Below are 17,925 nucleotides of genomic sequence, written 5' to 3'. Positions count from 1 at the left end.
TGCTACTTCCTACTTGCTGTAACACCGGGGCCATATAATTGCAACACTTCTAAATAGCCTGGGGTAATCCCCAAACCCCCAAACGGCTTGACCCATCTGGTATCTGATCAGCTTCTGTTATCAACGATGAGAACGGAAGATAGCGATACATAGGCTTACTTATCCCAGTCTCTGCCAACACCAAATCCCCCCTAGCTGAAGTGACTCTGTTATCGTTCAGCTAATAACTAGAAGAATGAATCAGCATGTCCTTGGACCACTGAGTATAATAATGGCAGCGTCTCATCATCGAGGTAGCTATACTGTATGATTTCCTCACTATGTAAAGCGTCTTGTGTCCGTGATGCCAAAGCCATGATGTTGGAATGGTGGAAGTGATTAAAAAGTGAAAGGAGAGTTTCATTATTCATCAAAACAACACTATTAAACGACACACAATATAGACAGAATAATAGCAGACTGATTCTGCTCAAACAATAGGACTTGTTATCTGTCATTTTGGCAAATGATTGGATTTACACACACACACACACACACACACACACACACACACACACACACACACACACACACACACACACACACACACACACACACACACACACACACACACACACACACACACACACACACACACACACACACACACACACACACACACACACACACACACACTACACCCACCACCCACTAGGAGAGTGAACTTAACTCTGCAGCCAGTCCAGTCTGCCCTGAGGAGGGTTAAGTTAAACCCCATGCAGGCTGGTGTCCTGGAAATGTCATGCGTGAGCCACTGAACAGAAAAGAGAGAGAGAGCTATAGGAGAGAGCGAGAGAGGTAGAGAGGAATCGGAGAGAGAGCAAGCAATAGTAGAGAGAGAGAGATAATGAGGGATCGGAGAGAGAGGAGCGAGAAAGAGAAAGAGAGAGAGAGAGAGAGAGAGAGAGAGAGAGAGAGAGAGAGAGAGAGAAAGAGAAAGAGAGAGAGAGAGAGAGAGAGAGGAGAGCGAGAGGAGCGAGAAAGAGAGAAGAGAGAGGAGAGCGAGAGAGAGAAAAAAAAGAGAGAGAGAGAGCAGAGGGGAGGAGTGACCAGCCAGGCAGAAAGGAGGAGAGGAGGAGTGAGGGGAACAGCAGGTACCAAATCCAGGCAGAGAGGAGAGAGCAGTGACCAGCCATGCCTCCATGATGGATGGGCCTCATCCAGGAAACCACTGTACTGAACCTGGCAAAGACAAGCACAATAAAAGCTCTAGATAATGTGCTACCGTCGCAAAACACAGCCGGTCAGAGAGCGTTATCCATTAAACATGAAAGGGGCTGACAGAGACAGTGACAACCGGGCACCTGCAATGTGATGAGTCTGAAAGAGTCCATCACGGCTCGTCCTCTTTTTACCCAGCAGCCACCTCTCCTCCCCCACTGACAGATGCTGGCTGTGTGGTTTTCAGACGCGTCTCACGCACATGTAATCACGGCCCACACAGCTAACCTCTGTTCCAGCGAATTCCATCACTGGTTCCTCACTGAACACCTTATCTTATTTGGGCAGCTCTTCCCCTCTGGGTGAAGTTGTTAATTAGTTTCTTGCCCTCACTCCTTTCCTGTTCTTTCTTCCCCCCTCCCATCCTCCTCCTCTCCTTCACCTCCTGCTCTTAGCCAGGTGTCTGCTATGTTGCTGATTCTTATATAGCAACGACTGTCAAGTCCCTTTCCCTATGCAGACCTAGCAAGAAGAAGGAACTGAGAAACAATAGCTGCTTTGTCACAATGCCAAGTGGCGAATAAACACAAGTGTCTCATTCAGAACGGAGCTGATACAGATACAGATGCACCCCCCCCCCCCCCAGGTGAAAAGACACCCGGCTCAAGTGTTTTAAAAACAGTCCTGCGAGTCTGAAAGAATCTGTGCAGCCAGTGAAAATGTGCTTCACTGTGCTGAAAATATCCCTGAGCGTGTCGTGTGAGAGAAAGTCGACCCCAATATGTGGAACCACTGGGCAGAACACCTGACGTGTACACAGAACCTAAATAAATAAATCAAATAAAAGTCTAAATGTCCTCAGCACCCTGCAGTGATGACTAACAGCATGCAAGACTGGGAAGTTTGTTTCCAAATAAATCAGGAAAAATAAACAAATATAAAAATAGAATGGAACAAATTAGTTTCATGTTTTTATTTGACTTAGTGTTGACTTTGAGCGCCGGTGGGTGGCGACCAGGCAATGACAAACCTGACGGGGAATAAATCACGCCGTGTGATGCCATTAGAAGTGGCTGAGGACTCTGTCATTCCAGCTGTGCGCTGACAGTGCTGAAGGTGAGGGAGAAGGAATGGTGAACGGAGAAGACGGCAAACGGAATGCCATCCCTAACCGGAACACCACAGACAAGGAGGGTGGGGGTTGCTTTAAAGGAATGAAATGCTTTCTGCTAGTTTCCTCTGGTCGTCTATGAAGGGGGGGGGGGGTGACCCCCAACAGCAGAATGCCACCCACAGTCAGAAAGGACAAATTCTAATGTCTTCACAAGTACATCATGCACAGGCTTTAGCAGGATGGAATATGTTAGGTCTCAGGATCATATTTCTGCAATGACTACAGTATCTTCTTGGTGTTAATCTCTTTCTGCAAATTTTTTTAAATACTGCAAAATAAGGGCATTTTCTGCAATGAATACTGTCAAAGTCACTACTTGGCTAGAATGACAAAACCTGATTCACTCTCATGGGTGACAACCGAATGAGGAAGTACTGTGTTCTACAGATAATTGCTCTCGCCTTTGAGACAAAAGTAGACCTTAAAAGGTGAAACTGACAAAACCTAGAGCATGAAAAGTCAAGGTGAAGGCCTAACTGTCCCCGCTCACCTGTTTGATCCCCAGTCGGTAGGCCACGATGCGGTCCACAGACAGCGGGTTCTGCTGGGTCCACTGTAGCTTGAAGCCGTAGACCCTGGGCCGGTTCTGCCACAACGCACTGTACGTGTCATAGTAGAACTCTGGGGCATAGGCCCTCCCTGTAACAAAGAAAATAAAAGCAGACTGGTTTTAGCATGGGCTGTGTGTGTGGGCGCTTCTATTTGTCCTATTGCAGACCTACTCAGTATACACCGAGTATACTAAACGGTAAAGGACACCTTCCTAATATTGAGTTGCACCACCCCCATATGCACTCAGAACAGCCTCAATCTGTTGGTGCACCGTACTCTTCTACAGCTAAACATGTCTTCTTGTGGATATATATATATATGAAGAGCACTGTTGCTGTAGCATTGAAGCTTTACTTTTCCCAATGCTGCCCACAAATAGAACATGCGGAAAGAACGCCAGTGGTTCTAAGAACGCACTGACACAAAACAGTGGAGAAGAAGAGGGCTAAAAGCTGACAAGCCATGGAAAAACAGCTTAGCGAAAAAAGACCTGTCTCGTTCTTGAAAACCTAACTTGTTACTAGACAAGCAGGAAGAGGTGCACAGGAGCTTTAGAGTGTGCCTATTAACACACAGGGTAATGGATTAGTCCAAAGCAGACGTTAATGTGACATTGAGGAGCGGTCTATCTATCACATATATTTGATGTTACAGCGAGTCGTGATACAACAACATATCAGCGTCTCACATTCCAGCTATGTGAGTTAAATGAATCATTCTAGCTATGTGAGTTAAATGAATCATTCTAGCTATGTGAGTTAGATGAATCATTCTAGCAATGTGAGTTAGATGAATCATTCTAGCAATGTGAGTTAAATTAATCATTCTAGCAATGTGAGTTAGATGAATCATTCAAGCAATGTGAGTTAGATGAATCATTCTAGCTATGTGAGTTAGATGAATCATTCTAGCTATGTGAGTTAGATGAATCATTCTAGCAATGTGAGTTAGATGAATCATTCTAGCTATGTGAGTTAGATGAATCATTCTAGCAATGTGAGTTAAATTAATCATTCAAGCAATGTGAGTTAGATGAATCATTCAAGCAATGTGAGTTAGATGAATCATTCTAGCTATGTGAGTTAGATGAATCATTCTAGCTATGTGAGTTAGATGAATCATTCTAGCTATGTGAGTTAGATGAATCATTCTAGCTATGTGAGTTAGATCAATCATTCTAGCTATGTGAGTTAGATGAATCATTCTAGCTATGTGAGTTAGATGAATCATTCTAGCTATTACATTTACATTTAAGTCATTTAGCAGACGCTCTTATCCAGAGCGACTTACAAATTGGTGCATTCACCTTATGATATCCAGTGGAACAACCACTTTACAATAGTGCATCTAACTCTTTTAAGGTGGGGGGGGGGTTAGAGGGATTACTTTATCCTATCCTAGGTATTCCTTAAAGAGGTGGGGTTTCAGGTGTCTCCGGAAGGTGGTGATTGACTCCGCTGACCTGGCGTCGTGAGGGAGTTTGTTCCACCATTGGGGTGCCAGAGCAGCGAACAGTTTTGACTGGGCTGAGCGGGAACTGTACTTCCTCAGAGGTAGGGAGGCGAGCAGGCCAGAGGTGGATGAACGCTATGTGAGTTAGATGAATCATTCTAGCAATGCGAGTTAGATGAATCATTCTAGCTATGTGAGTTAGATGAATCATTCTAGCTATGTGAGTTAGATGAATCATTCTAGCAATGTTAGTTAATTGACTCATTATAGCTATGTGAGTTAAATGAATCATTCTGGCTATGTGTGTTACATGAATCATTCTAGCTATGTGAGTTAGATGAATCATTCTACTGTAGCTCGTTGAGTTAGATGAATCATTCTACTGTAGCTCGTTGAGTTAGATGAATCATTCTAGCTATGTGAGTAAATGAATCATTCTAGCAATGTGAGTTAGATGAATCATTCTAGCTATGTGAGGTAGATGAATCATTCTAGCTATGTGAGTTAGATGAATCATTCTAGCTATGTGAGTTAAATGAATCATTCAGCAATGTGAGTTAGATGAATCATTCTAGCTATGTTAGTTAAATTACTCCTTCTAGCTATGTGAGTTAAATGAATCATTCTGGCTATGTGTGTTACATGAATCATTCTAGCTATGTGAGTTAGATTAATCATTCTACTGTAGCTCGTTGAGTTAGATGAATCATTCTAGCTATGTGAATTAGATTAATCATTCTAGCTACAGTATGTGAATAAGATGAATCATTCTAGCTATGCGAGTTAGATGAATCATTCTAGCTATGTGAGTTAGATGAATCCGTTTCATATCTTGACATGAATGTGACATTAATATCTAATATCTCATATATCAGCAGGTAGCCTAGTGGTTAGAGTGTTGGGCCAGTAACCGAAAGGTTGCTAGATCAAATCCCTGAGCTGACAAGGTAAAATCTGTCGTTCTGCCCCTGAACAAGGCAGTTAACCCATTGTTCCTAGGCCGTCATTGTAATTAAGAATGTGTTCTTAACTGACTTGCCTGGTTAAATAAAAAAAACAATGAGTCATGATACAACACAATTTAAAAAAAAAACTTTTACTAAAAACAAGTATTTGATCTCGCTTGATGCCAGCTAGGTCAATATAATTCCAGACTTTGTGTGATTGAAAGAAAACAAAGTTACCTAAAATCATCCATCTCCCATCTATAATTTACAATGAAAACCTGGATGTGTTGTTTGTAGACGGAATGTATAGTCTATAAGTAAGAATGTAATACTCACTGTATACATGGATGTGTTGTCTGAAGTCACAACACAGTCTATGGATGCCTTTATAACAGTCACACGATGATGACCACAAAGTCATTGAGATCAATGGGAGTATGACTTCAGAGAGAAGCACTTGAAAGCATATTGGCTATTTCTTTCTTTCTATTGTATTTAAAAATAATAATATTTAACCTGTATTTATTTAACAAGTCAGTTAATAAGAACAAATTCTTATTTACAAAGACGGCCTACCAAAAGGCAAAAGGCCTCCTGCGAGGACGTGGGCAGGGATTAAAAATACAAATAAATGAAATAAAAATATAGGACAAAACAGAGATCACGACAAGAGAGACAACACAACACTACATAAAGAGACACCTAAGACAACAACATAGCATGGCACCAACACATGACAACACAGCATGGCACCAACACATGACAACACAGCAAGGTAGCAACACAACATGAAAACAACAACATGGTAGAAACACAACAACAACATGGTAGCAACACAACATGGTAGCAACACAACAACAACATGGTAGCAACACAACATGGTAGCAACACAACATGGTAGCAACACAACATGGTAGCAGCACAAAACATGGTACAAACATTATTGGGCACAGACAACAGCACAAAGGGCAAGAAGGTAGAGACAACAATACATCACGCAAAGCAGCCACAACTGTCAGTAAGAGTGTCCATTATTGAGTCTATGAATGAAGAGATTTGAGATAAAACTGTCCAGTTTTATAAGCTACAAGATTAGACTCAGCAGTGACCTCTCCCATCTGACCCCTCCCATACGACCCCCTCCCATCTGACCCCTACTTTAGCCACACAGACGAAAGGTCACCAGGTGGTGTGTAGCTTACACACTCCAGTCTAATCTTACCTGTCCACACACACACACACACACACACACACACACACACACACACACACACACACACACACACACACACACACACACACACACACACACACACACACACACACACACACACACACACACACACACACACACACAGTACCTGTCCAAACAGAGGTACTACACACACTCTGAACTCTACATGGTTATACAGTGGGTGTTACAAAATAACTTCACGTATGGTAAAACAGACGATATCTGATATCTTTACATTTTAGTCATTTAGCAGACACTCTTATCCAGAGCCTATTAGGTAAGGCTGATATGAGGGATGGGAACCATGGCTTAAGTAAGGCTTTGGTCTTTGGTAACTGGGACGTGAAGCCACATTTTTCCGTGGGTGGAGAGCTGAGCTGCTGCTACAGCAGAGTCCAGCCTCACAGTTACCCCCCGTCATCAATATTTCACAACCAACTCCTCAGAAATGTGAAGCTGTCCTCTTGTCAAACGTTCATTACCAGCCACTACCGCAGCAATGTTACTGCTATGCTAGAGATTCATTACCAGCCACTACCGCAGCAATGTTACTGCTATGCTAGAGATTCATTACCAGCCACTACCGCAGCAATGTTACTGCTATGCTAGAGATTCATTACCAGCCACTACCGCAGCAATGTTACTGCTATGCTAGAGATTCATTACCAGCCACTACCGCAGCAATGTTACTGCTATGCTAGAGATTCATTTCCAGGCACTACCGCAGCAATGTTACTGCTATGCTAGAGATTCATTACCAACCACTACCGCAGCAATGTTACTGCTATGCTAGAGATTCATTACCAACCACTACCGCAGCAATGTTACTGCTATGCTAGAGATTCATTACCAGCCACTACCGCAGCAATGTTACTGCTATGCTAGAGATTCATTACCAGCCACTACCGCAGCAATGTTACTGCTATGCTAGAGATTCATTACCAGCCACTACCGCAGCAATGTTACTGCTATGCTAGAGATTCATTACCAGCCACTACCGCAGCAATGTTACTGCTATGCTAGAGATTCATTACCAGCCACTACCGCAGCAATGTTACTGCTATGCCACAGATTCATTACCAGCCACTACCGCAGCAATGTTACTGCTATGCTAGAGATTCATTACCAGCCACTACCGCAGCAATGTTACTGCTATGCTAGAGATTCATTACCAGCCACTACCGCAGCAATGTTACTGCTATGCCACAGATTCATTACCAGCCACTACCGCAGCAATGTTACTGCTATGCCACAGATTCTGCTACCATGCAATCAGAAGGCACCCAGAACTTGTGCACATTGTAACGTCTGTCACGAGACACACACACACACTCACACGTGCTAGCAGATACCAATAGACTTCCATTCATTGCGCTAACGCTAGCTAGAATTGGCTCGCGAAACTACCTCTAACTTTCTTCATACTGGACACAGAGACATAAAAATAGTACCCACAAGTTCACGTGACATTGGGGAAGTAGATAAAGGGACCTCGTTGCCACGATCCTGAAGTATCCCTTTAGGGTTTGTCAACAACTTGCTTTCATATGACTCTGAACTCCTCAACAAAAAAAAAACCCACAGAAATATCAAACATTAGTCCTTTATAAAAGCAGGAGTGTTGTCTGGAGACGAACGCTCTATACCAAAGATTCAAACAACTGCCAGGATCAAGAGAGGGAGTCTTTCAGCCACACACTATTATCAGGAAGACAGACAGGTTTTCTTGCTTTCCTTAATGTTGGACAGTCAAATAGTTTCAGGAATGCCGTACAGGAAGACAAGGTGACTTTCCAATATAACAAGTGGACCTGGGTTTTCGTGTTCCCTAAATTGCTGACATTTTCTTTTGGGTGGAGGGCAAGATAGGGAGTGCAGTAATCCTCTCTCCTTGTGGCTGCTGTGCAGGACAGAAAATTGACAATGCAAATCCGAGTTGGGGCTAATATGACTCTGGAAAGACTTGAGCAGTGATACGGCTGTACTTCTTGATCTGCAGACTCTGAACACTTATCAACAGTAAAACGTTGTAGTCATTTCTCCCATCCATTGAGCGTCTAATGTTGAAAAAGCTTGAAAGCAAAAGTGCAAAATATCACAGTGATGACTTCTCCCTGCTGATTCTGCTCTATGTCGACCTATGAAGTTGTCTCCTGGGAACAATAACGTTACTAGAATTTGAATGTAATATGACATCTCATTGAAAGATAAGTGTTTTCCTGTGTCAACACTTCTAAGGAATACAGTGTGTTTTTACATACCACTGTGTCAACACTTCTGAAGAATAAACTAATATCAAAACACTGAGCGGTAAGAACACTAATACCAAAACACGGAGCGCTAAGAACACTAATACCAAAACGCTGAGAACACTAATACCAAAACGCTGAGAACACTAATACCAAAACGCTGAGAACACTAATACCAAAACGCAGAGAACACTAATACCAAAACGCAGAGAACACTAATACCAAAACGCAGAGAACACTAATACCAAAACGCAGAGAACACTAATACCAAAACGCAGAGAACACTAATACCAAAACACTGAGAACACTAATACCAAAACACTGTGAAAACTAATACCAAAACACTGAGAACACTAATACCAAAACACTGTGAAAACTAATACCAAAACACTGTGAAAACTAATACCAAAACACTAAGAACACTAATACCAAAACACTAAGAACACTAATACCAAAACACTGAGAACACTAATACCAAAACACAGAGAACACTAATACCAAAACACTGAGAGCTAAGAACACTAATACCAAAACACTGAGAACACTAATACCAAAACACTGAGAACACTAATACCAAAACACTGAGAACACTAATACCAAAACACTGAGAACACTAATACCAAAACACTGAGAACACTAATACCAAAACACTGTGAAAACTAATACCAAAACACTGAGAACACTAATACCAAAACACTGAGAACACTAATACCAAAACACTGAGAACACTAATACCAAAACACAGAGAACACTAATACCAAAACACTGAGAGCTAAGAACACTAATACCAAAACACTGAGAACACTAATACCAAAACACTGAGAACACTAATACCAAAACACTAGGAGCTAAGAACACTAATATCAAAACACTGAGCGCTAAGAACACTAATACCAAAACGCTGAGAACACTAATACCAAAACACAGAGAACACTAATACCAAAACACTGAGAAAACTAATACCAAAACACTGAGAACACTAATACCAAAACACTGAGAAAACTAATACCAAAACACTGAGAACACTAATACCAAAACACAGAGAACACTAATACCAAAACACTGAGAACACTAATACCAAAACACTGTGAACACTAATACCAAAACACTGTGAAAACTAATACCAAAACACTGAGAAAACTAATACCAAAACACTGAGAACACTAATACCAAAACACTGAGAAAACTAATACCAAAACACTGAGAACACTAATACCAAAACACAGAGAACACTAATACCAAAACACTGAGAACACTAATACCAAAACACTGAGAAAACTAATACCAAAACACTGAGCACACTAATACCAAAACACAGAGAACACTAATACCAAAACACTGAGAACACTAATACCAAAACACTGAGAACACTAATACCAAAACACTGTGAAAACTAATACCAAAACACTGAGAAAACTAATACCAAAACACTGAGAACACTAATACCAAAACACTGAGAACACTAATACCAAAACACTGAGACCACTAATACCAAAACACTGAGAACACTAATACCAAAACACTGTGAAAACTAATACCAAAACACTGAGAAAACTAATACCAAAACACTGAGAACACTAATACCAAAACACTGAGAACACTAATACCAAAACACAGAGAACACTAATACCAAAACACTGAGAACACTAATACCAAAACACTGAGAACACTAATACCAAAACACTGAGAACACTAATACCAAAACACTGAGAACACTAATACCAAAACACTAGGAGCTAAGAACACTAATATCAAAACACTGAGCGCTAAGAACACTAATACCAAAACACTAGGAGCTAAGAACACTAATACCAAAACACTAGGAGCTAAGAACACTAATACCAAAACACTAGGAGCTAAGAGCACTAATACCAAAACGCTGAGAACACTAATACCAAAACGCTAAGAGCTAAGAACACAAATACCAAAACGCTGAGAGCTAAGAACACTAATACCAAAACACTAGGAACTAAGAGCACTAATACCAAAACGCTGAGAGCTAAGAACACTAATACCAAAACGCAGAGAACACTAATACCAAAACACTGAGAGCTAAGAACACTAATACCAAAACACTAGGAACTAAGAGCACTAATACCAAAACGCTGAGAGCTAAGAACACTAATACCAAAACGCTGAGAGCTAAGAACACTAATACCAAAACACTGAGAACACTAATACCAAAACACTGAGAACACTAATACCAAAACGCTGAGAGCTAAGAACACCAAAACACTGAGAGCCTATAACACTAATACCAAAACACTGAGCGCTAAGAACAACAAAACCAAAACGCTGAGAGCTAATAACAACAATACCAAAACACTGAGAGCTAAGAACACTAATACCAAAACACTGAGAACACTAATACCAAAACACTGAGAGCTCAGAACACTAATACCAAAACACTGAGAACACTAATAACAAAACACTGAGAGCTAATACCACTAATACCAAAACACTGAGAATACTAATACCAAAACACTGAGAGCTAAGAACACTAATACCAAAACACTAGGAGCTAAGAACACTAATACCAAAACACTAGGAGCTAAGAGCACTAATACCAAAACGCTGAGCGCTAAGAACACTAATACCAAAACGCTGAGAGCTAAGAACACTAATACCAAAACACTAGGAGCTAAGAGCACTAATACCAAAACGCTGAGAGCTAAGAACACTAATACCAAAACACTGAGAGCTAAGAACACTAATACCAAAACACTAGGAGCTAAGAGCACTAATACCAAAACGCTGAGAGCTAAGAACACTAATACCAAAACGCTGAGAGCTAAGAACACTAATACCAAAACGCAGAGAACACTAATACCAAAACACTGAGCACTAAGAACACTAATACCAAAACGCTGAGCACTAAGAACACTAATACCAAAACACTGAGAACACTAATACCAAAACACTGAGAACACTAATACCAAAACGCAGAGAACACTAATACCAAAACACTGAGAACACTAATACCAAAACACTGAGAACACTAATACCAAAACGCTGAGAGCTAAGAACACCAAAACACTGAGAGCCTATAACACTAATACCAAAACACTGAGCGCTAAGAACAACAATACCAAAACGCTGAGAGCTAAGAACACCAAAACACTGAGAGGCTATAACACTAATACCAAAACACTGAGCGCTAAGAACAACAAAACCAAAACGCTGAGAGCTAATAACAACAATACCAAAACACTGAGAGCTAAGAACACTAATACCAAAACACTAATACCAAAACACTGAGAGCTAAGAACACTAATACCAAAACACTGAGAACACTAATACCAAAACACTGAGAACACTAATACCAAAACACTGAGAACACTAATAACAAAACACTGAGAGCTAATACCACTAATACCAAAACACTGAGAATACTAATACCAAAACACTGTGAAAACTAATACCAAAACACTGAGAAAACTAATACCAAAACACTGAGAACACTAATACCAAAACACTGAGAACACTAATACCAAAACACTGAGAACACTAATACCAAAACACTGAGAGCTAAGAACACTAATTCCAAAACAATGAGAACACTAATACCAAAACACTAGGAGCTAAGAACACTAATACCAAAACACTAGGAGCTAAGAACACTAATACCAAAACACTAGGAGCTAAGAGCACTAATACCAAAACGCTGAGCGCTAAGAACACTAATACCAAAACACTGAGAGCTAAGAACACTAATTCCAAAACAATGAGAACACTAATACCAAAACACTAGGAGCTAAGAACACTAATACCAAAACACTAGGAGCTAAGAACACTAATACCAAAACACTAGGAGCTAAGAACACTAATACCAAAACACTAGGAGCTAAGAGCACTAATACCAAAACGCTGAGCGCTAAGAACACTAATACCAAAACGCTGAGAGCTAAGAACACTAATACCAAAACACTAGGAGCTAAGAGCACTAATACCAAAACGTTGAGAGCTAAGAACACTAATACCAAAACGCTGAGAGCTAAGAACACTAATACCAAAACGCTGAGCACTAAGAACACTAATACCAAAACACTGAGCACTAAGAACACTAATACCAAAACGCTGAGCACTAAGAACACTAATACCAAAACACTGAGCACTAAGAACACAAATACCAAAACACTGAGAACACTAATACCAAAACACTGAGAACACTAATACCAAAACGCTGAAAGCTAAGAACACTAATACCAAAACGCAGAGAACACTAATACCAAAACACTGAGAACACTAATACCAAAACACTGAGAACACTAATACCAAAACGCTGAGAGCTAAGAACACCAAAACACTGAGAGCCTATAACACTAATACCAAAACACTGAGCGCTAAGAACAACAAAACCAAAACGCTGAGAGCTAATAACAACAATACCAAAACACTGAGAGCTAAGAACACTAATACCAAAACACTGAGAACACTAATACCAAAACACTGAGAGCTCAGAACACTAATACTAAAACACTGAGAACACTAATAACAAAACACTGAGAACACTAATAACAAAACACTGAGAGCTAATACCACTAATACCAAAACACTGAGAATACTAATACCAAAACACTGAGAGCTAATAACAACAATACCAAAACACTGAGATCTAAGAACACTAATACCAAAACACTGAGAACACTAATACCAAAACACTGAGAGCTAAAAACACTAATACCAAAACGCTGAGAACTAAGAACACTAATACCAAAACCCTAATGCATCCCATTTTTATTTCCAGAGGTGTTAATCATTACAATGACATCTTGCATGTTCAAACATATATTAATTATTATGAATGCATCATCAGCCTGTCATCTATTCAATAAATCATTGAAATTCTGTGCAAAATTCCCTGCGTATGTCTGCTGCTAGCAGCGAAAACAAGCAACACTTTGTCGTGTCGCAGATAAGCAGCTTATTAGGTTTTTATAAATGTTTTTTATAAGGGCTGACAAGGCCATCTCCATGGGATACATTTCATTAGAATAGACAGAGAGTGGATTCTACTTGTCTCTGGGTATTGACAATGAGGTATTGATAATGGGAGTCTCGCTGCAACCAACAGCAATCACAGAGAGTGAACGTGAATCGAATCAATACGTTGGGTGAATCCCAAATGGCACCCTATTCCCTATGGGCCCTGGTCAAAAGTAGTGCACTAAGTAGGGTGCCTTTTGGGATGCAGACGGGATGCAGCCGTGTCCAGGAGTAGTGAGGAAAGTGAAGGGGCAGCTCTCCATTGATGCACAATTTTCGGTTAGCCACTGCTTGTTACTATTTACAGGTCTGACTGCTACATACAGGGCATTTGGAAAGTATTTAGACCCCTTGACATTTTCCACATTTTGTTACATTACAGCCTTATTCTAAAATGGATTAAATACATGTTTTCCTCATCAACCTACACACAATACCCCATAATGACAAAGCAAAAACTGGTTTTAAAAAAACAACCTTATTGACATAAGTATTCAGACCCTTTGCTATGAGACTCGAAATTGAGCTCAGGTGCATCCTGTTTCCATTGATCATCCTTGAGATGTTTCTTCAACTTGGTTGGAATCCACCTGTGGTAAATTCAATTGATTGGACATGATTTGGAAAGGCACACACCTGTCTATATAAGGTCCCACAGTTGACAGTGCATGTCAGAGCAAAAACCAAGCCATGAGGTCAAAGGAATTGTCCATAGAGCTCAGAGACAGGATTGTGTCAAGGCACAGATCTCGGAAAGTGTACCAACAAATTTCTGCAGCTTTGAAGGTCCCCAAGAACACAGTGGCCTCCATCATTCTTAAATGGAAGAAGTTAGGAACCACCAAGACTCTTCCTAGAGTTGACAGCTCGGCTTAACTGAGCAATCGGGGGAGAAGAGGCCTTGGTCAGGGAGGTGACCAAGAACTCGATGGTCACTTTGACAGAGCTCCAGAGTTCCTCTGTGGAGATGGGAGAACCTTTCATAAGGACAACCATCTCTGTAGCACTCCACCACTCAGGCCTTTATGGTAGAGTGGCCAGACGGAAGCCACTCCTCAGTAAAAGGCACATAACTAGGATTTTGCCAAAAGGCACCCAAAGAACTCTCAGACCATGAGAAACAAGATTTTCTGGTATCATCCCTACAGTGAAGCATTGTGGTGGCAGCATCATGCTGTGGGGATGTTTTTCAGCAGCAGGGACTGGGAGACTAGTCAGGATCAAGGAAAAGATAAACGGCGCAAAGTACAGAGAGATCCTTGATGAAAACCTGCTCCAGAGCGCTCAAGACCTCAGACTGGGGCGAAGGTTCACCTTCCAACAGGACAAATACCCTAAGCACATAGCGAAGACAACGTAGGAATGGCTTCAGGACAAGTCTCTGAATGTCCTTGAGTGGCCCAGCCAGAGCCCAGACTTGAACATCTCTGGAGAATCCTGAAAATAGCTTTGCAGCAACGCTCCCCATCCAACCTGAGAGAGCTTGAGAGGATTTGCAGAGAAGAATGGGAGAAACTCCCCAAATACAGGTGTGCCAAGCTTGTAGCGTCATACCCAAGAAGACTCAAGGCTGTAACTGCTGCCAAATATGAAGGGTCAGTGAAGGGTCTGAATACTTACGTAAATGTGAATACTTATGTAAATGTGCAATTTCAGTAAAAAAAATGTTTTTTACATTTGCAGAAATATCAACAAAAAAAATGTTGCTTTGTCATTATGAGGTATTGTGGTAGATTTTATAGAATAAGGCTGTAACGTAACAAAATGTGGAAAAAGTCAAGGGGCCTGAATACTTTCCGAATACACCGCAACCAAAAGCAGTGAATTACACACATTACAGTAGAGTGTACTAACGTCTGATTCTCTTTCGAGGTAAGACATTGGACATGTATGGAGACAATAGAGGAGAATAGGATTAGAAATGGATCAGTATTGGTCTCAATATCAACACTAGCAGACCACTTAGTATCAAACAATCTACTAAGCGCAAAGCAAGTATAGAAACTGGAACGGCCAACGTCGTCTGTCGTACACACCTGTGACTAAGAACCTGCAGGCACCCGCCCCGGCCTCGTTGGTCACTTCACAGGTGTACTCCCCGTAGCCCTCCCTGTTGAGGGCTCTGACGTGGTAGTCAGTCTCGTCGCGCTGGTCCAACTGGCCCATGGTCAGCAGCCGGGTGCCCAGCTTCCACTCGTACTTGAGCACCTTGGACGGGTGGGCCCGCAGCATGCGGCAGTTGAGGGTGAAAGCGCGGCCCAAACCCTGGCGGATCTCTGTGAACAGTGGCTCCACTGCCGGCGGATCTATGGAGAGGAAGACAGAAGGCCAGAGTCAGACAGGCGGGGAGGGAGACAAAGGCTGGATCCCAAATCAATCACTATCCCTTGTACTATATCAGTCAGGCAAAGAGTAGCAATGAACCTGTCCTAAAATAACCCCTATGGATATCTGATTTTGGTAGGTGCAATATGGTAATTGCTTCCCCGTATTGTTTACACCTATCAACTCCTCTCAGATCTACAGGAGTGCCTCGGGAGTAGGGGGGTAGAGGACTAGCAGGCGATTTGGAATTCAGCAAAACTGTCCTCCACACACAGGCAGCATCCCGAGCCTCGCTCCATACGTCAAACCAAACATAATCCAATGCATCCAGAAGTTCCCCACTCACAGGACTTTAAAGATCCCCTATTTATCCAGCCTTTATATTATCTACCGCAGTAATTATCCCTAATGCACCAGTAATGAGATGCCACTAGACGTGGCTTTATCAATTATCCACTACGACTTCACAGGAAAGTGCTAAAATGTTCCTGTCGCACTTTGGTGCACACCTAGCAAACTCGGTTACGCCGCGGGAGTCAGAGTCCAGTATATGGGCAAAACAGGCTACAGGCTAACATGAGAAGGCTAACATGAAAAGGCTAACATGAGAACTCAGAAGTCACAAGTCTAGGATACCAGAGCTTCTTGTCTGCAGCTTAACAACCTTTGACTGACTGGCATTGCACAAAAATACATTGAATCAGTTGTTGTATTGTTGTTTTATGCAAGGCTCTTTAGCAGGAGATATTTTGAGGGCCTCTGAGATATTTTTCCTGTTTCATGTCTAATTTTGAGAACTCTCAGAGGAACTGTCCTCTATTAACTCGACTGAGCTTACTGCTTGAATACACAGAATGGCTGGGTGAATCCATAGGGACCATCTTCCGCTCTGAGAGAAACGAGCGTGATTCACAGAATTTCTGAGTGGCACCATACGAGATTATACTGCAGAAACACTTAAAGGAACATTTCTCCGGAATTGCAAATACACTTCATCTTATGGATACCTAGAAAGTAGTCTGTAGATCAGTGACCCAAGACGTTTGTTTCCAGCTTAGCAACAGCATATTAGAGTGCAAAAGCGTGGAAGTGGTAGGATCCCTGTTAGCATGCTACAGCCCAGCTAGCACCTAACCACCACTATCCACAACGAGGCTTCAGGCAAGCCTCCCTTAGGCCACCGTCTGAAAGTTAATATTACTACACCTAAATTAACTAACTTCAAAATGTTCTAGTCACATACAATACGCGTGGAATTTTGGAGCAGCAATCCCTTTTGATTGTAAAGTAGATAAATACTGTCCTCTGACAAGCCTATAAAATTCAAACATCCTCAACAATGCAAAATGCAACTGGCTCCAGAGAATAACATAACATGACATTTAACTTCATACAAGGAAGTGAACTTTAGAAAAACAAAAGCTTAGTATTTTCCTCCTGAAAGTCACCCACATTACACTTTTAGAACGAAATGGTGCTATCTAGAACCTATAAGGGTCCTTTCGGCTGTCCTCATAGGAGAACCCTTTGTAGAATTATTTTTGGTACTAAGTAGAAGCCTTTGGGTTCCATGTAGAAGCGTTTCCACAGAGGGTTCTACATGAAACCCAAAATGGTTCTACCTGGAACCCCAAATTTTTTTTACTATGGGGACAACCGAAGAGTGTATTCATTATTGGTGTAAGGTTAGTACTTGTTATTATTTTCTGCAGGGATTAAAACATACGAAGTAGAACAAAAAGGCCTAAACAAAAGCAAAAAAAAAAGGAAAAAGAAAACCTTAAAAGGCACAATCTGTTATTTCAA

General features: G+C 41.4%; 1 protein-coding gene across 1 annotated transcript in view; it reads right to left on the bottom strand.

Annotated features, from left to right (window-relative positions):
• The window catches only part of LOC139553914 (MAM domain-containing glycosylphosphatidylinositol anchor protein 2-like), a 196,083-nt gene that overhangs the window by 52,001 nt on the left and 126,157 nt on the right, over nt 1–17,925 (bottom strand). The window contains exons 9-10 of the mRNA XM_071366690.1: nt 15,831–16,100; nt 2,865–3,013 (exon numbers count right to left, since the gene is read on the bottom strand). Of these exons, the coding sequence (XP_071222791.1) occupies nt 2,865–3,013; nt 15,831–16,100 (419 nt within the window). The remainder of the gene's footprint in view (nt 1–2,864; nt 3,014–15,830; nt 16,101–17,925) is intronic.

This window comes from Salvelinus alpinus, chromosome 25 (assembly GCF_045679555.1).
Source record: "Salvelinus alpinus chromosome 25, SLU_Salpinus.1, whole genome shotgun sequence".
Classification (NCBI taxonomy): Eukaryota; Metazoa; Chordata; class Actinopteri; order Salmoniformes; family Salmonidae; genus Salvelinus; species Salvelinus alpinus.
The sequence above is the reverse complement of the archived record's forward strand: the minus strand, read 5'-3'. Positions and strand labels throughout refer to the sequence as shown.